Source organism: Macaca mulatta, chromosome 13 (assembly GCF_049350105.2).
Source record: "Macaca mulatta isolate MMU2019108-1 chromosome 13, T2T-MMU8v2.0, whole genome shotgun sequence".
In the NCBI taxonomy this organism is placed as follows: domain Eukaryota; kingdom Metazoa; phylum Chordata; class Mammalia; order Primates; family Cercopithecidae; genus Macaca; species Macaca mulatta.
The window spans coordinates 79,190,775-79,210,529 of NC_133418.1; the positions used below are offsets into that span (position 1 = coordinate 79,190,775).

A 19,755-nucleotide genomic window follows, 5' to 3' on the forward strand; every position below is an offset into this window, starting at 1 on the left:
ACTCCCTTTTTAAATTCTTAACATACTAATGGTACCACCTGTGTGGAACCTAATTGTTAGTTTAGTGTCTATATCAGGGTGTCCAACTTTTGGCCTCCCTGGGCCACACTGGAAGAATTGTCTTGGGCCACACATAAAATATACTAACACTAATGATAGCTGATAAGCTAAAAAAAAAAAAATGCAAAAAAACTTATAATGTTTTAAGAATGTTTACAAATTTGTGTTGGGCTGCATTCAAAGCCATCCTGGGCCACATGCGGCCCACAGGCCATGGGTTAGACAAGCTTGATGTATATGTGGATACTTGGTGTCAATTCCTTAGTGAAATGGAAGCCCCCTGAGAGTAACCCAGGGCCTCATTTTCCTCTGGATTGCCCACAGTACGAAGCTTCCCTGGTTAGACATGAGCACAAAACAGGAACTCCAGGAATACAAGTGAATTCAAAGTGCAGTTGAATTTGATGTTCCGCAGCAATGAGAGAAGCGGCTGCTTCATGCTGTCCACACCCCCTTACTTCAGGCCAGATCTCTTAGCCACACCTGAGAAGGGTGTGTCTCTTCATTCCTGCCAGGTAAGGAGTGCAGAGACCTGAGCCCAGGGAATTCTACCCAAAGCTATGAACCCGTGGGTTTACCCTGAATGTTAAGACTGGGAAAGGTGAACTTAGCCCAGTTGCAACTTGTCTCCATTTCCAAGGGCCAGTTACCCCTACCAGTGAGTCCCCACCTTCAGCCTGGAAGAACCAGAGTGGCCACAACATCCTCTGGTGAAAACAGATGGGCATTCTGTACCTGCTCCACCACTTGATTCACCCTTGAGACTTTGGGCTTCTCTATCTCAAGTTTTTTAGTTTGTCCAACACCTGCCATACCTAATTCACACTTGCTATAAGGCAAAAGAGATGAAGTTATCAAGCACAATAAAAATGTCGGGGACACAGCTCATGGATCTGCAGGGAGAACAGGCTGGGAGGCCAGATGGACAGGCTCGGCTCCCCATCAGACAAGCCATGGGCAACAGGAGGTGAGGGCCCTACTTCCAACCCACCTTTGCTTGTCACGTGACCCTCGGTCCCCAATTAACTTTTCTGGAACTCAACGTCCTCATCTGTAAAACTTGCCTGTGCACTAAATGATCTGGTCTAGGGCCAAATCCAACATGAATTTGAGAACCTTAGAGGATGATCACCAAACAAGTTCCCACTGCATGCTTCACTAGGAGTGATGAAGGTGGGGACAGTGTCCTGAAGCTCCCAGAGTTTGTGGTGTGCCCCAGCAAAACATCACCAGAGATACAAAGACGCTCTCCCTCCAACCAACATCTGTTCTATGGATAAATGCAGACCTGCTGCTCCTTGTCCCTGTTTTCTGCCCCACTGTCAAAGCCCCTCAACTGCATACACTGCAAAAGGCCCCCATCTCCTAGCTACCAGCGTCAAGTTTTTTCCATCCCCTTCCTGTCCAAAAACAACAACTCCAAAATCACAGGTTTTCAGTGTCAAGGTTTGCCTCTGAAATGAGTTAGCCCTTCCACTCCCCCTCTCACATGCACTGCCTCCATGAGGAAAGAGCCCAAAGGCCATGCATGGAAAGGAAATGGGGAATGAGTGGGAGCTCTGTTGTGGGGGCTGAGGGAAGCAGAGATGAGGGACATCTGTGAAGTAGAATAGAATGGCATGGAGTTCTCAGGATTCCATAAAGGTTTGCCTGCTTTCCAAAGTGCAAACCACAAATCTAGAGTTCTACGCATGTGGCTTGTTGGAGCTTTCCTGTGAAACCGTAACCATGGTTTCAGGCAGACTACATCACAGCCATGAGCATAAAAACAACAGGCTCTCTCCTATTTTTCCCTAAAACTCCGTGTCCTTGAAAAAAATGTGTAAGGTGATATGCCAAGGTGATTCATGTGCACCCTCTGACCTCTAGGACATTCATGAAGTTATCTGGTTTTCAACAGAAAGCAATTGCTCTACACCACTTTTGAGGCTTAGATAGCTCTCTCACTTTTTCCGTAGACCAAAGAACCCCGAAAGCATATACCTCCAGAGGAACGCTTGCACTTGCTCTTGGTGGAAACATGTAACAAACCTGAAAACACAAAAATCCATGTCCTAAATTAATACCTTCCTTCCAAGAAGAGCAAAAGAAAACCAAAAAAAAAAACCCAAAAACAAATACAAAAAGCAAAACGAAGGTTTCCTTCTCTTCGCTTGTCCAAGTGCCAAGGTTGGATGCATTTGGTTTATAGTAGATTGAGACAAGACCTATTTCCAAATCCTTAATAGTTTCACAATGAAATCAATTAACAACTCAATCTCAGGCTTAGAAATCGTCTTTTATTGCACAGTATCTTAACAATCAAAACAGAGAAACAATATAACTTTAAATAAGATTCAAAGCGCTGACTTCCAATTACCCACAGGCAGAACCCTTCTTAAAATGCAACATTCATTCTGCATGGATGGGCAATGAATTGGACAAAACAAGCCCAACTGATGTTTCTGGGACCGTAGAGGAGACATCCTGGAGAACACATTTTTTCTACTCGTATGTCAGAAGATGAGCTAACCACCATGCAGGAGAACAGAAACAAGCCAGCTCCCTCTCGGAGGGAAAAATAAAGCAACTCCTCGCTCGGCTAAGCAGGACAAAGCCAGGACGTGCAAGAAGCCTTCAGTCAAAGGCTCCACGTGCCTTTCCAAGGACGGAGGGACCCACCCACACACAATCACACACAGCCAGCCCACCACGCGCCTGCGGAAGAAAGCCGGGTCCTCGGCCAACCTTCAGCACCGGCGGCCCAGGCTCTCCCAGTTTGCAAACCTCCCGCAGCACCCACCATCTGGAGGGCACAGAGGGGGCAGAGGGCCACATCCTCTTTCCAAGTCTCATCTTCCTCGCCAGTGCCTGTTTCTCCCCAGCTATGAAGTGAAGTGCACCTCCTCAAGGAAACTGAGATTTACAGACACACACACACACCCCAGTCGTCAATAAGTCCCGGACCCCTACGATCAAGGCCAGCGAGTCTTTCCCCGGGACCCCACAACCGGGTTCCCGGACCGACGTGGAGGCGCCGAACTCACCCAGTCCTCGAAGTGGCGGCTCCCGTTCTGCAGCAGCTCCTCAAACTGGATGGTGCAGTTGGCCACGAAGTCGTCGTAGCCTATGGGGGCATCGTGAAAGACAGCCAGCTCGATCTTGCGCCCGTTGCACACATCGGTGACGAACTCGTCGTGCCAGGCCGGGCTGTTGGTCTTCTGCTTGGTGGCCGTTTGGCCAATGCGCGAGTCGTCCACATTGAGAGCAATGTAGGGGTCGAGAAGGAAAGTCTGCGGCCGGGGTCCCACCGCATGGCGCAGCGACCAGGCTGTGGGCTTCAAGCTCACGGCCTCGCAGATTTTGATCTTAAGAAGGCCATTGAACACTACCATGGTCGGGGCGGGGAGTGGGGGCCGGGGTCACTCCGTCTGCCCCGAGGGCAGGAATGAAGAACCGACGGCCCGCTCCGAGCCACAGGGACTCCTGGGTCCCCTTTCGCCCCACCCCACACACTCCCTACACCTTGTGGCGTTGCGCCCTGGCGCGGGCGAGTCTCAGCCAGTGCATGTATTTCCTCGCCGGGTTCCTAACGGAAAACAGGGAGGGGGGAGAGCTGGGGAATGTCCGTGTTTGGAGCAAGTCTCTCCCCGCGACCACCAGCTGCACCTCCAGAAGAGAAGACGAGCTGTCGGCTCCGCTGCAAGCCGCAGGGGCTGCCTTGCCGCCTCGCTGGCTCTCCGACTCCGGGCTGCGGGAAAGCGGGCGCCGCGCCCGGCGTTTACCTACCTTTCCGAAACATAATCCCGGGAAATTTCGACTCCGGGAGGGGGATGGGGCGGTGGGACGGGGCGGGGACGAGAACCGGGGGCGCAGATTTCAACCCGGATCCTCTTCGCACACTCAGCGCCTGCCTCTGGCCGCGCGGGGCGGGGGGTGGACGGAGGGATGTTCAGTTTATCCGGAGGGATGCATGTCGAGAGGAAATGGTCCCCCTCGGAGCCAAATTTTTAAAAATCCACAAGCCCCACGACCAGCCGGGGCCGCCGCCTCCTGGGCGAAGCAGCGCCGCGCCGGAGTCGGCGATCGGGAGGCGCCAGGAGCCCGGAATCTCACATCCGCGCCGGCTCGGAGTCCGGGCGGCCGCCGATCCGGCTCGGGGGCGCAGGCCAGCACCCGGCGGTGCGCAGCGCGGCGGCGGGGCCGGGACTGCGACTCAGCGCGGCCCCACCTCCTGGGCGCCGGCGCCCGCCCGCCGCGCTCCCCGCGTCCCAGCTCTCGGCTGCCGCTCGCTCGCCGCCCGCCAGCCCGCGCTCCCCCGCGGTCTCCTCTCCCTCGGTCGGTGTGCGAGCGAGTCTCCCTCCCTCTAATGCAGGAAATGCGCAAAAGACGTCAGTGTGTGTGAGTGTGTGTGTGAGTGTGTGTGCACGCGCGCGCGCGCACGGCAGTGTTTGGGGAAATAGAAAGTTTTGCCGGTTGGGGGAGCAATACGGAAAAAGTGAGCCGAAGAGAGAACCGTGGAGAGCGGGCGAGGCTGCCCGGGGTCGCGGCGGCGGGCGGGGGAACCTGGGGAGGACCCCGCGCGGGACCCGCGGGAGCGGCGGCGCTGGGCTGGGTGCGCGTGCCGGGGGCCGTGGATGGCCACGGATGGGCCCCGCCGGGCCGCGCATCTCTCGGGGACCCTGCGGTCAACACTGTCTTTTAGAGCCGGGGATGGGGGAGTGGAGGGAGCCCTGTTGCCCCAGAGGCCTCGGGACCCTCGCCCTGACCACCGCCACTCGGGCGGCGGCTGGCAGGAGCAGCTTGCGGAGTTCTGGCCCATCTGTCACTCTGTCCCGGGACGCTGTGATCCACGGTGGTGGGGGAGGGGGGAGAGGGAGGGACAAGCATGGCTCTGGTGAGGTTTTAAACTCTATTCTTCTCTCTTGCCTTTCTTTGGGGACATTCTCCCCTTTGGGATCTGTCCTGGACTTCGCAGGCTGCAAGAACTTGTTGACAAGCGAAAACTCGGTAGAGCCCCGGCTTGGTTTGTGTTCTATTTTTTGCAAAGTGACTGTTCCTATTTGCTCTGGGCCTTATCGGTGCCCCTTTGGGGGACTTCGGCTCTGATCAGCGCGCTGACAGCCGCCGTCAGGACTGCGGGAAAACGGGGCGCGCCCTCTGAGGAGTGAGTGGCTGTGTCCATGCTAATTTCCTCCGTAACCTTTAAACTCTCGCTGGAAGCCGCCGCTGCGGCTGGTCACGTGAGGCGAGTCCTGGGCTGCTGGGGAAAAATTTCCTCGGCGGGGAGCCGGGACGGGGCCGGCGGCCGGTGAGGGACTGCCCCGCGCCCAAGACTGGGAACCTGGGAGGGCAGGGCCCGGAGCGCGGGGCCCCGGGGCGCGGCCCGGCTGGGACACCCGCGAAGACGGCGGCGGGTAAGAGGTCGGCTCCGCAGCCGGGGAGCTGGGGGTTATGCAAGTGGGGAAAGAAAACCTCCGCCCTCGCCCTTCTGCCAAGTCAAGTCTGGGAATTTGTAGGTATTGTGGTAAGCTGAGTGTTCATCTGGCGGGTCTGGTTAGTGTAAACCAAAATTTAAAACGCGCCTCCCGATCACTTTTTCCTCAGTGGATAAAGGTTATCATTGCCTGTGGCTTAAAAGCTTAAAAAGGCTTAAACGCGAGGAAGGAGGCAGTCCTCTGGAAAAACAGGATATCAAGTGCAGCAAACAGGTCCCAAAAATGATCAGAAAAGTCCCACGGCCATCTTCTATGCCTGCAACCGCTCTGGAGCTTCCTAATACAGTAATTTCTCGCAGCCTGCCCTGTTGAACAGGGCAGCTGGGTAGAGATGGTGCTAAGATTCAGTCTTCCGTACGATCTAGGTAGCTCCGATGTAAAGAGCCAGGATTTCAATGGTTGTCTTACCCTGCCACTCCCCCAGCTGGAGGTAGGATGTCTTAAAATATGTACATTTGACAAAGCACAAGCAGAGGTATCTCACTGCTGTTTAATTTTTATTTCTTTGATTATTACTTTTTTCCCTTTTGCTTCTTCCTTCCACCCTGCTATTCTCATGAAGCCTCTTTCCCCCTTTCCAGGGCGTGTGATGGAAGGCAGTGGCAAATATGGCTGAAAACGCATTTGGGAAGCAGAGCCAGCACCAAAGTGAGATGAGTGAGATAAACGTAATCAAGATAAAGATTTTAGTACAATTTTTAAAAAATAAAAATGTGAGAATCCAGAATGGACACAATATCCACATTTTAAATTTTAAAAACATTAAAATTTAAATTTTAAATTTTAAATACATTAAAATTTAAATTTTAAATTTTAAATATTGCACTAAAATATTTATACTACTGAGTTTATTGGCACCCGTTAAATTTTGTACCTGAGCCGAGTGCGTCACTCACCTCACCCTAGTCCTGATCCTGTTGGGAAGTCTGGAAAGTCTAGGATTTCATGGAGTTAGGGATCCTTGACTAATTGGTGCTTCATACCTTCTCACTACTTGCTTTGGGTAAGTCCTGTAGAGGCAGGAGCCACCATGCGCAGCCCCCAAATATATTAAATAGGGTCTGTTACCATCTCAGTGACTATCTTTAAACAAATAACCTACAAACTTCCAGCACCATTTCCTAGCATCTTGGGTGAGGTTATGGGAAGGCAGCCTCTGCCTCTCAGCAGACTGTTACTCTGTGTAAATCACCAGACTGCAATTCTCAGGGGCAACCAATGCTTGTCTCCTTTCCATTACAGCAACTCCTTCGGAGTAGGGGTAATAAAAGACTTTGTCAAACAAAATACATGTTTTGTATTGGATTAATGTTTACATAAAAAGGGAGAATGCTAGTAGTCTGTGTGCAAACACTGCTAGTTTTCTGCCCTTATTACCTCCTTATTTCTAAATAAATCTCTCGCCTTCCTACTCTCAAACTTGGCCAAATGAAAATGTGTATTCCCCAGGGGCATCATGGAGCTGCCAGATGTGAGCTTGTCTAAGGGAAAACTCTTAAGTTTTCCTGAAGGAGAGGCAGGTCTCCACCCCCTGCTCCAGGTTTCATGTGAAAAGAAAAGCCCAAGGAGGGGGCTTAGAAGGTAAAATTCCAATCAGAAATTATTGCCAGCTTTATCCTACCCTCGGCCCCTGTCTCCAATCCCAAAGGATAAGACAATGGTTAGCATATACATTGAGTAAAATGTCCTTTGGATTCCAACTGTGGCCTAGTTATTTCATAATCTTTGTGAGAAGGAAGAAAATGATACAATAATTTAACAAAGATGACCAAAATGGAGCCTTTCTCCTTTCAAAATTAAGGCTTATGAGAAAAGAATAGAACAACAAATGTGCCCAGGACAGGGCAATCAGGGTTGCAGTAGATCTAAGGATGGGAGTGGCACAGAGGAAGGATCACCCCTTTGCCGGGGGAGCCTGGGAAGGCATCAACCAGCAGAATCCTTTGAGCCGAGTCTAGGCTTTCCAACAGGAGTTCTTCCAGCAGCAAAGAGGAAAGGGAAGGCTACTGGCTGCAAAGAGTATAAAGTATACAGGTAGGAAAGCCATGGCACTTCAGGTAAGTGGCCAGGTGTGCCCCACTTGTGGCAGTGAGTAACAGGAGATGAAGTAAGTAGGAACCTGATAGTTAAGACCTCAGAGGGCCTGCAGATGGGTCTCAACTTTTTCCTGGAGAGACACCGAACGTTCCAGCAGGCAAGTAGCATAACGAGTGTTAATGCTTTATAAAGGCGATTTTGTGATGGATAAATATTTTTCTGTTCTGTAATTTTCCTCCAGAAACGGCTCACCTCAAAACAGGGTATTAGAGAAAGAGAAGATCCAAGTCTGAAGATGATTTACGCTCTGTATAATCAAAAATTGAAACTGTCTGTGGATACTGTTTAGATCAGCTGGAGGAAGCGGGGAAGGGGGAGCCAGAACCTTAGACTAGCGCGTTAATATTCATGTCCCTGTTGCTGTGCTGGTTGTTGCCATTTATAGAATGTTAATGGGCTTCTGCAAAGGTCTGCCTGGTCAGGGTCTATCATACATTCCACACATGCTCCGCTGAACAGAATCCAACCACCTGGGCCATGGGATGGAACGCGCAGCAGTACAATGACACCGAAACCTTCCAGAGCTCTGCTGGCCCTGCTCCAGCCTATTCCCCACCCGACCCTGAGCCCCACTTCAAACTCTGCCCCACACCTGTGCTCCTGTGGCAGGCTCTTGTCTGCCCTGCCATGTCTTATTTTGGCCCCATCTCTGCTCTGTATTCTGTTGCAGTGACTCAGGCAAAGCTTCACTTAATACTTGCAAAGAGGTGGAGGGATCAGAGGCAGCCCCATCGAACTTGCTGATGGATGCAGGAGGAGATGGGCTGGTGCCTCTCTTCCTCAGGGCCTGTGGCTATGATCCCTGCTTGCTAGGATGCCATTTGGAGAATAGCATAACATTCTCCATCTTCTGTGGGTCGGATGTTGGGTTGTGTCTTGGGTTTTTTTTTTTTTTTTTTTAAGAGACAGAGTCTCACTCTGTGGCCCAGGCTGGAGTACAGTGACACAATCACAGTTCACTGCAGCCTTGACCTCCCAGACTTAAGGAATTCTCCCACCTCAGCCTTCTGAGTGACTGGGACTACAGGCATGTGCCACCATGCCCAGCTGAATTTTTTTGATTGTTTTTGTAGAGATGGGGTCTCACTATATTGCTCAAGCTGGTCTTGAACTCCTAGACTCCAGTGATCCTCCTGCATCAGCCTCCCAAAGTTCTGGGATTACAAGCGTGAGTCACTTGCGCCAGGCCCCTGTCTTGGACTTTTAAGTTCGTATGTCAATCCAAGGGTCTTTACTAAGTACTTGCTATATATCCAGGACACTAGGGCAGGTGCTCCAGGGAGGATAAATAGCTATATGGATAATCTCTACTCTACCTGGGGAGATGGGTAGATCAATTCGTCAGTCCTTTATTTAACAGTCAGTTGTAAGTGTCATGTCATTGGAGCACTGGGGAAACAAAAAATGACAACACACAATGGCCCTTTATTAGTCAGGATTGGCTAGGTCATGCTGCTGTAATAAGCACCCCCCAAATCCCAACACCTTAAAAGAACAAAGCTTTCTTCTCAGGCATGCTCTCTAGGTCCATGGCAGATTGTCTGGGAGCTCTGCTTCCCATTAGCATCATTCTCACTCCTGGATCCAGGCTGGCTAAAAAGTCACCATCTGGAACATGGCTAGTCATGGGGAGAGAGAAAAAGGATGTCTGGAGGGTCTTACACAGGCAATTAAATAGTCTACCTGGTGGCTCATGCGTGTAATCCCGGCATTTTGGGAGGCCCTGGAGGGATGATCACTTGAGCCCAGGAGTTCCAGAGCAGCCTGGTTGGCAAAACCTCATCTCTACAAAATAAAATAAAATAAAATAAACCATAGCTGAACATGGTGGTGGGCACCTGTAATCCCTGCTACCTGGTAGGCTGAGGTGGGAGAATTGCTTGAGGAGGCTGCAGTGAGTCAAGATTGTGCCACTGCACTTCAGCCTAGGCAACAGAGCCAAACCCTGTCCTCCACCTGCCCCCACTCGCAAAATCCATCTGGAAGTGCTAAACATCACTTCTGCTCACTAATTGTTAGCTAGAACCAGTCTTGTGATCCTGCCTTCCCCAACCACAGGGTCTGGGAAGTTCTACCATCCGTACCAGCAAGGAGCATGGAATATTTGGTGAATAGCACTGAAGACTGCCATAGATACTCTTCTCAAATGACAGGTGCAGAAAAATAATTCAAGGTGGCACACAATAAATGACAAATAATCAGCCCACTCAGAAAGCACTGTAGGAACTTAGGGTAGCAATAATCACAGTAAGAGTCAGACTGTTTGACCATCCTCCCTCCCTTTTGCTCTGGGCTACTGCATACAGAAGACTCCAGATGATGTGGAGAATCCTGCCTAATATCAGAACCAGCAGCCATTCAAGCTGCTTTCCCCTCCCTCTATGTGCTTAACACGTCATGGGACGTGCAGGTCCTTAAATCCACTTTAGAACCACAGCAGCACAAAGGAGGCATTTGGGCCCAACAGAAATGAGAAGACTTACTTGTTATACTCTGTGGGATTTGAGAGATCACTTGGTTGGTTGGTTGGTTGGTTGGTTGGTTGGTTGGTTGGTTGATTTTATTTTTTGAGATGGAGTCTTGCTTTGTCACCCAGGCTGGAGTGCAGTGGCACACAATCTCGTCTCGCTGCTACAATCTCAGCCTCCCTGATTCAAGCAGTTTTCCTGTCTCAGCCTCCTGAGTAACTGAGATTATAGGCACACACCACCACACCCAGCTAATTTTTGTATGTTTTGAGTACAGACAGGGTTTCACCATATTGGCCAGGCTGGTGTCAAACTCCTGACCTCAAGTGATCCACCTGCCTCAGCCTCCCAAAGTGCTGGGATTACGGGCATGAGACACTGCGCCCAGACTATATTCTTTATTATTAAATTCCTCTGTTAAATAAGGAAACTGAGACCTGGAGAAGTTAACTGACTTGCCAAAAAAAGAAAGAAAGAAAAAAAAAACCCAAAACACTAACTAGAGGTCTAGACCCAAATCTTATACCTTATACATTGACTGTTCTTTCTACATTGCCTTGCCGGAACCAATGCGGCATTATTTAATGATAATCATGTCAATTACATTTTAATTCCTTGGAAACAACATTTTTATAAACCTAAGGTCTAGATTTGTTTTAATTTATTGGCTCCAAATTAAACTAGCCTTAGCACAGTGCAATATAATAATTCTTTCAATAATAATCTATACTATAATAATGTAATTCTCAAAGGAACTATGATATTGATAGAGTTCTCCCTTAAGTTGTTTGGTAATAAAAGTCTTTAAAACAAAAAGACTGAAAGACTTTGTTGTTCTTCAACTTCTATATTTTTGCGTCTCCTCTCCCAACACCAACAGAAGTATTGAGGTATTTTCGGCGAATGATTTGATGGTACTTGTAACCAACTGTAACAGCTGTCTCCCGGGCTCCCCTGTGGATATTTTACCAATTAGCAGAATGACTGATCTAATTGTTCAGACTAGGTTATATATCTCTAGCACATTCTGGATATTTGGTGAATCCGTTTCTACTTCTAATTTACTTTTCAGGATCAACAAGCTGGGGCTAAAGGGCAAGGAATATTGCCTTTTGTCACCGATAAGCATTTAGGTGTAACAGAATGTATAACCGGAACTGCTTAAATCCACAGGTTCTGTTGCAACACATGTGCTGGAAAGCGGCGAAGCTGTGCCACTTTAAGACCCAAGTTCTCCATGCACCGGGCCTCATCCCGTAGCTGAAGCTGTAACTCCTCCCTCAACTCTCCTACCGCTTCATCCTCACGTCTTGTTGGAGTTCCTGCCTCCCCCTACTATACTGTAGTACAGTTCTTTGGTACCTGTCTTTGATACTGCCACTTCCCTAAAGGTCTTTAAATTTGGAGACCCAGAATGACTCATCTAGGTACTCCTCGGTATCTTGGACATGGTAAATGCAACTTTGTGCTCTATACACATTTGAAATGAGAAGAGTGTCAAATAGTCTTCTTGTGGGTCTCTTCCTCCTTGCCCAAATTAGTGCCTTGAGGATGGGTGGGTCTCTTCTCTCCTCTGCAACCCACCCTCCAACCCTGCAGTGACAAAGTCGCTGCGCGCTCTGACGCTGGGCCGCACCGCTGGGCCCCGGGCCGCCAGCGCCCCGCTCCGCGAGCCGACAGCGCCCTCTGGTGGACACTGACGCGCTCGCCCCAGTGGCTCCCGAGGTTCTCGCCGCCTCCGCTGTCTCGGCTCCCTGCGGTGTCCGGCTCATCCCCGGGCCAAGCCTGGGGGAAGCGACCCTTCTACGTCCTGCCTGGTCTTGTTTCTCTGTCGTCGGCTACTGGGTCCCTCAGGTCGCCCCACCCCGGCCGGCGCCGGATGGAAAGGCGAAAAGAGCCTTGGGTCTAAAAAGGGGTCTGGCGAGTCCGCCTGCCATCCCGGTTTAGCGGGCGACGAAGGGTCGCAGGGTAGGGGTCAGGCAGCAGCCCCTTGCTTCTCCGCCCCAAGAGACTTCTAGGCCAAGGTTGGAAGAGGCGGCCGTGAGGCCCGGAGCCAGGAGAACAGAGACCCACAAGAACAGGAGAACAGAAAGCAACTGGGAGGGAGGCGAGTGCGAGGGGAGCCACAGTCCCAGGAGAATTCCTAAGGCCCTGGAGCAGAAAAGGCAGCAGACCTGGGGAAGAAGGGGACAGGCGTGGAGGGGGTTGGTCATGAGGCCGTTTGACCCAGGGTCAGAGTGCAGCGACGGTGGAAAGGTGGCTCACTGTCCAGTCTAATTCAAGCTGTGTGACTTAGGTTACCTGCGCTCCGGAAGCTTCATTGGCTCTTAAGTGGATATTAGAAGAGGCCACGACTGCTCTATGGATGAAAGGACTAATACCGGTTCACAGTCTATGAAAGTGTCCTGCACATAGTACATGGCCACTAGGACAGCAGCGAGTTAGGAGGATAAGCCAAGAGGAAGACGACACGGCATGGGACCACCGCCGTTATCCACATGCCTCTCGCAGGCGGAGGACAAATGCAGTCACTGGCTGTATGCCAAAACTGTGCCCCCCAACTTCTTTTTTAAGCAACTTGGCTTCTCAAAGTGAAGAATTCTGTTCTTATCGCTGCATTAGAGCCACAGGCCATCTATTTGACAGTTAAATCCAAGGTGGGTTCAGGAAAAATAGAGATAAAGGATTTGTGGTCTAGTTTTGAAAGAAGCTAGAATTTGAAGATAAAGATATTCTAAGGGCCTTCAGACAGACCACAGGGACCACCCCTGCATTTTCCTAAACCCGAGGCTGCAGGTCAGCTCCTGAAGCCGAGGTGAGGGTTGTGGGAAGTGGCCATATAACCCCACTGCAGGCATCGCCTCCAGGATGGGAGGTGCTGGCCATGGGAGCAGGTCAGGGCCTGCTCAGAGGCTGCTTCTTTTCATCCCAGCACATAGCTGGGCTTGCTTTTCTGAAAAACACAGAAGCCATCAGCTGGGTTTGCCCCCAAGCCTGACAACAGCTTAGGAAGGAAGAAAGAATGTAATTCCTCCATCCCACCAGGTATCATGGAAGCAGGTTGCTGGGCTCAGGCCTCCACCTGTCTTCTGACGACACCACCCAGCCCAGCTTCCCAGGGGCTCTGCTCTGTGGATCCCCTCTCACTTCCCTTCTCCACCCTCGTTCCCTCTACCACTTATTTTCCTTCAGTAAGTCTCAGCCCTTTAAAAAATAAAAAATTGTAACCCTTCCTCACCTCACATTTCTGCCCAACTACCACCTAACCCTCTTCTCTCTCTCACTTGTTAAGTGTTTTTTATTTTCAGTCTCCATTTTCTTACTACCCACTCCCTCCTCAGCCCACATCATTGGGCTCATTGGAACGTCTCTCATTTCCATGCTGCTAAAACTCACTTTTGTGGTCTGTACCTTATTTGACCACTTTCTTTGCAGCAAATGATGCTGTCTCCCCTCTTGCCTTGAAATGCTCCCTTCTAGTTTCTTTTTCTTTCTTTCTTTCTTTTTTTTTTGAGACAGAGTCTTGCTCTGTTGCCCAGGCTGGAGTGCAATGGCACCATCTCAGCTCACTCCAACCTCCACCTCCTGGGTTCAAGTGATTCTCCTGCCTCAGCCTCCCAAGTAGCTGAGACTACAGACGAGTGCCATCATGTCCAGCTAATTTTTGTATTTTCAGTAGAGATGGGGTTTCACCATGTTGGCCAGGATGGTCTTGATCTCCTGACCTTGTGATCCGAACCAACTCGGCCTCCTAAAGTGCTGGGATTACAAGCGTGAGTCACCTGCCCAGCCCTTCTGCTAGTTTCAAGGACATCTGAACTCTCCAAGTTTTCTTCCTACTTGCTTGGCATCTCCTTGCCAGTTTCTTTTATTCTCCTCTTCCCCTGCCCATCTTTTAAATGCATCATTATGTTATGGTTACACTGCAGAATTAGTTATGTTATATTTACATATAACACAACTAGTGTTATATAATATGTAAATTATGTTATATGTAAGTTATGTTATATGTACATATATGTTATATATTAGTTATGTTATAGTTACACTGTTAAGACAATAATGTAGAAGTTATCTTGATGAATCATCAGGCAAGTGACCATAAGGTACTGTGACTTTGAAGGAAGGAAAGATAGATCACTGAGGCCTAAAGTGGTAAGGAAAGCCCCCGTGGACGAAGAGAGGTGGAGAATGGGCATGGACAAGGTGCTAGAAGTTCAGAGGTAGAGAAAAAGAATGGACATTCCTGGTGGAGGAACTTCCTACTAAATACACAGAAAGGTGAACCTAAAGATTTAATCCAATGACAATTAAACATCTCTTTGGGGCTAGCACTTTGCTAGACATGGCATAAAATTGAAAAGAAAGATGTGAGCCCCTTGTTTAAACTTTAGTTAGTATTCCCATGAAATGATTAAATAGCACTATAAGGTAGCATTTGGTAGAGATAAAGACAGTAGAAAGAAGGCAGAGATCACATGGGCTTCCTGGAAGTGGCAAAACCCACGGGCTATCATGATCTGTATGAATTAGCATAAGCTGAGTGCTCTAACACATAGATCCCCAGATGCATAAAAGCTCAAACACAGTAGTCATTTATTTCATGCTCATCTACCAGTATTGGTTAAGTCAACAAATCCAAGGGGTAGCCCTGTCCTCAGGCTGCCAGAGTCACCCTGAAGGTTGTCACCAGTGGAGCCATCCAGAAAGAGAACAGATTACTGGGGAGCAAGTCTGGGAGGATGTTATGGGCCAGGTCACTCGCATCCCATTGGCTAGGACTTAGTCACATGGTCACATATAATTGCCAGGGAGGCTGGGAAGCACAGCCCTGTAGTGTGCCCAGGAAGAAGAGGAGAGCCTGGCTTCTTGGTGAGCAGTGAACAGCGTCTCCCACTGGGCCCTTTCGTCCTTTGCTGGAGATGAGGATGATCTGTTTGGGTTAACCCTCAGAGCAGAACTGAACCCCTCTCCATTTCCCTCTCCCTTTCCCCATCTTATTCCTTATAAAAAAGGCTATGAGGACTCTGTGGTGCAAGTGAAAGAGACACAGGTGCAAGTGTGGGCCAAGATAAGGACAATGAGGTGTGATGAAGAGGAGGCCACGCACTGGGCTAGGTGTGTCTAGAGAGAACATCTCTTCCAGATTCTCTCCCTCTGCCCATTAAAATGCCAAGTTGCCCTCATCTCTGGTGTGAGTTGTGGCATGGTGGGAGCCATCCCCGACTCTTTCCTGGGGGGCGGGAGGAGGTCCATTCCCAACCCACAGATGAAACATGGTTAAGGTCCTCTGTGCAGGTGACCTTAGAGTTGCTGCAATGCAGTGAAGGCTGATGAGCAAGTCACCTGGCGCAGGCTTCAGATGTAATGATGGTCTATACTTTGAACTTTTTAGGGAGCTTTTATATCCATCCCTCCTTTTTCCCCTCTTCTCAACCACAGTGCAGGGCAAGTATTATTCCCATTTTACAGACGGGGCTACTAGAACTCAGAGAAAGTAAAGGACTCGAGTGCATCAGATCCCAGAGGACAGCCTGGTTCTCCAGACCCCTAGACAAGGCTTCCCTCCATGACCAATCTTGCCCACTTTATGTGTGAAATGCGCTGGTGAGTGTGTTTTATAATTCCCTGGAATCTGAGTCTCCAAAGAAGCCCCTACACCCCGCCAGGCAAAGGCTTCTGCTCCAGCTGGCCGGCTGCACAGGGACACAGGCTCAGACATCAGGGCCTCCATCCACTCTTAGCTGCCGACTTGGCCTGGGGGCTGGGGAGGTAAAGAGGAGAGTGCATTGGCATCAGGATTCAACAGGCAAGGCACTGTGCTGCACACGGGGAAACAAAGCCCTCACTGCTCCCTAAGGGGCGTTACAGCCCCTCGGACACCTTGCTTCGAATGCTTTCTGAGGGGCACAAACTTTACCCCACCTTTGGGTTAGGGTAGATGTCGCTGAAGCTTTTACCTCACTGAAGGATTTCCTATTTATGGTTAGTCTTTTCCCTACATCTGTCTCCCTCTGCCTCTCCTCGTCTTCCCTTTCTCTGAGCCTGTTAGACCTCAGGGTTAACTTCTGACAAAGGAAGCTTTTCTGGCTCATTTTGTTCTTACAAATGCAAATATAAGCTAACCAGGAACGAAGGCCAGGGACCTCAAAGCAGGTTGGTGTTCTTCCTGGAGCATGAGAACCAGGTATGGAAGCCTTTTCCTAGGGCCTGAGATGTCCCAGGGAGCTTGAAGAAAAGGTGATAGCCCTGCCGAGGAAAGGCTCCTCTTAACCTCTAGGGTGTGGCAGCTCAGGGCTCTGCACTTTGGGACCATCCCAGGTGCCTTGTGATCTAGGAAAGGAAGGAAAAAAGGATGCTGTCCTCACTCCCTGAAAACCACACCAGCTCCTCTTCCTTGGCTGCATCCTGCCCCTATTATTCCCTCTCCCAGGACTCCCTGGCCCGTCCTGTGGGCCTCACCTTAGAAGGCATTTCTTCTAAGTGACTCTCCTGATCTCTCATCAGCCCACACTACATTTTATTGTCATCACTGTTCTACTCGCTTGTTTCCCAGAAAGCAGAATTGCAGTGATGCTTGTAAGGCTTCAGCTTTAGGGCCCTTCATTTGCTGTGCTCCCTCCAAGCCCCAGTTTCTAATTTGGTGTTCCTTTTCCTAAAGAGGCCTCTCCAAATTGCTTAAGCTTCAGGTTCCATGAAACCCAGGTTCACTCGTGGTCTTTCCCACTACTGTGCAAACTTCCTGAATCAGGGACTGTGCGTCAGGTTCCATGGAGTACTTTTAGGGTCTAGAGGTCTTGCTAGGTTCCAGTAAACATTTGTTAAATAAAAGAGAAAGGAAGAAAGAATTCTTAGCTAGTGCTTAGTTGCCTGGTGGTTCTCCTGAAGACTCCCCAGCACTGTCACCTGGGCAATCTGGATGGCTCGCATGGGGTTCCCTTCCCTGCAGCACAGTGTAGTGTGCAGAAGAAATCCATCTCGAAAGCTCTAGGATCTTAGGAAAATCACCTGCCTCTCAATGGGGGTCTCCATTTATCCAAATGCAACAGGGGGTTGTAACCACTAATTACCAGTAAATACAGTACCTGGCACAACTGCTTCTCAGGAAATAATAGTTTACGTTATATACACTGTCCCTATGGTACATTTCATCCTTAATTCTTTTTTTTTTTTTTTTTTTTTGAGACGGAGTCTCACTCTGTCGCCCAGGCTGGAGTGCAGTGGCCGGATCTCAGCTCACTGCAAGCTCCGCCTCCTGGGTTCACGCCATTCTCCTGCCTCAGCCTCCCGAGTAGCTGGGACTACAGGCGCCCGCCACCTCGCCCGGCTAGTTTTTTGTATTTTTTAGTAGAGACGGGGTTTCACCGTTAGCCAGGATGGTCTCGATCTCCTGACCTCGTGATCCACCCGTCTCGGCCTCCCAAAGTGCTGGGATTACAGGCTTGAGCCACCGCGCCCGGCCTCATCCTTAGTTCTTTTAGCTCTAGGACCTACAGCTTCCCCTTTCCCCCAAGGTGGTTCCTGGATAATGGGGTTTTGGTGTGAAGAGTCAGGGCACACAAAGGGATTTGCCCTGCACCAAGCATCCCACTAAGTTTGCCTCCAGGACCAGATCTGGGTATCCCCCTATACACTGCTCCTTCCTACAGTGAGATATAGAACTGCATGGAAAGAGTCAAAGAACTTGAATGATAATATAAATGAAATATAGGGAAACAATGTGGTTAAGTGCCTTTCCCTTTGCAGCCATGCTGTTCCAGCCATTTGACTCACTGGAACCCTAAGGTATGTATCTCTCAGTGTGGTAAATGAGTAGTTATTTTTCACAGAGAAGAAAGTGAGACTGAAATGACCTTGAGCCACATGCCTCAAGTGCCAGGGTTGGCAAGTGGCAGATCCAGAGCCGCAGCCTAGGTCCATGTTCTTATCACCCTGGACGTGGCCCTCGTCCCCTGTCCTTCAGTGAAGGATTGATGCAAACATTGCTCAGTTCTCACTCATCCCGTGAGAACCAGCATGTGCAGGCCAGATCTGACCCTGCTGCCACAACATTTAGCATGTCATTGTGGTTTTCCTCTAACAAGAACTGAGAAGTGGTCAGTGTTTCTCTTGTTTTTTTTCTGGTGACATCCATACATTCATGTTTGCAGGTGCCAGGGCTTGAAAATTCAACAGCAAAGTGGGAAAGAGATGCAGTAGAAGGGCACAGCGTGAGGAGCATTTTACAACTTATTACAAGCTTTGCTATTCATTTCTTAAAATAGTAGTAGTAGTAACCACAATGATAAAAGCTAACAACTATTGGTTGAGAACTATGTGCCAGAAATTAATATTTAATTTTTTTTTTTTTTGAGACAGAGTTTTGCTGTTTTTGCCCAGGCTGGAGTGCAGTGGCGAGGTCTCAGCTCACTGCAACCTCTGCCTCCCAGGTTCAAGTGATTCTCCTGTCTTAGCCTCCCGAGTAGCTGGGATTACAGGTGCACTCCACTACACCCAGTGAACTTTTGTATGGGGTTTCACCATGTTGGCCAAGCTGATCTCGAACTCCTGACCTCAGGTGATCTTCCCGCCTTGGTCTCCCAAAGTGCTGGGATTACAGGTGTGAGCCACCACGCCCAGCTAATTTTTGTTTTTTTAGTAGAGATGGGTTTTTGCCATGTTGTCTGGGCTGGTCTCAAACTCCTGACCTCAGGTGATCCAACTGCCTTGGCCTCCCAGAGTGCTGGGATTACAGGCGTGAGCCACCACTCCTGGCCTTAACAATTTTTTTTTTTGAAATAGAGTCTCATTCTGTCACCCAGACTGGAGGGCAGTGGTGCAATCACAGCTCACTGCAGCCTCGACCTCCCGTGTTTAAGTGGTCCTTCCACTTCAGCCTCTTGATAGCTGGAACCAACACCACCATGCTGGTTAATTTAAAAAAAAAATACAATAAATTTTTTTTTTTTTTGGTAGAGACAGGCTCTCACTATGTTTCCCAGGCTGATCTTGAACTCCTGGGCTCAAGCTATCATCCTACCTCAGCCTCCCAAGATGCCGGGATCACAGGTGCAAGACACTGCACTTGGCCTCCCAGGTTCAAGCAATTCTCCTGCCTCAGCCTCCAGAGTAGCTGGGATTACAGGCATGTGCCACCATGCCTGGCTAATTTTGTATGTTTTAGTAGAGACGGGGTTTCTCCATGTTGGTCAGGCTGGTCTTGAACTCCCAACTTCAAGTGATCCGCCCGCCTCAGCCTCCCAGAGTGCTAGGATTACAGGCATGAGCCACTGTGCCTGGATGAAACTCCCCTTTTTGTAACCATCAGATCTTGTGAGACTTATTCACTAAAACGAGAACAGCATGGGAAAGACCTGTCCCCATGATTCAGTTGCCTCCCACTGGGTCCCTCCCACAACACATGGGAATCCAAAATGAGATTCAGTGGGGACACAGCCAAACCCTATCACTTTTATATGCATATGAACTTATTTATACATATAGCATTTATATTTCTTTTGTTTTAATTTGTACATGATTCTGTTTTGTCTTCCACAGAAACTCTGAACTTAGATATTCCCTAAAGAAAAATAGACACTAATAGACTTGCCAGAATGGGCCTGGGTCAGGGACAGGGATGAGAAATATTTCCAGAAAGAAAATCTACTCCTGTA

General features: G+C 49.5%; 1 protein-coding gene across 1 annotated transcript in view; it reads right to left on the reverse strand.

Moving 5' to 3' along the window:
- Nucleotides 1-3,540, reverse strand: part of PRKCE (protein kinase C epsilon) — a 538,158-nt gene extending 534,618 nt beyond the window's left edge. Inside the window, 1 exon segment of the mRNA NM_001257741.1 lies at nt 3,087-3,540. Coding sequence (NP_001244670.1) covers nt 3,087-3,434 — 348 coding nt within the window. The 5' untranslated portion in view covers nt 3,435-3,540.
- Between the last annotated feature and the right edge of the window lie 16,215 nt (nt 3,541-19,755).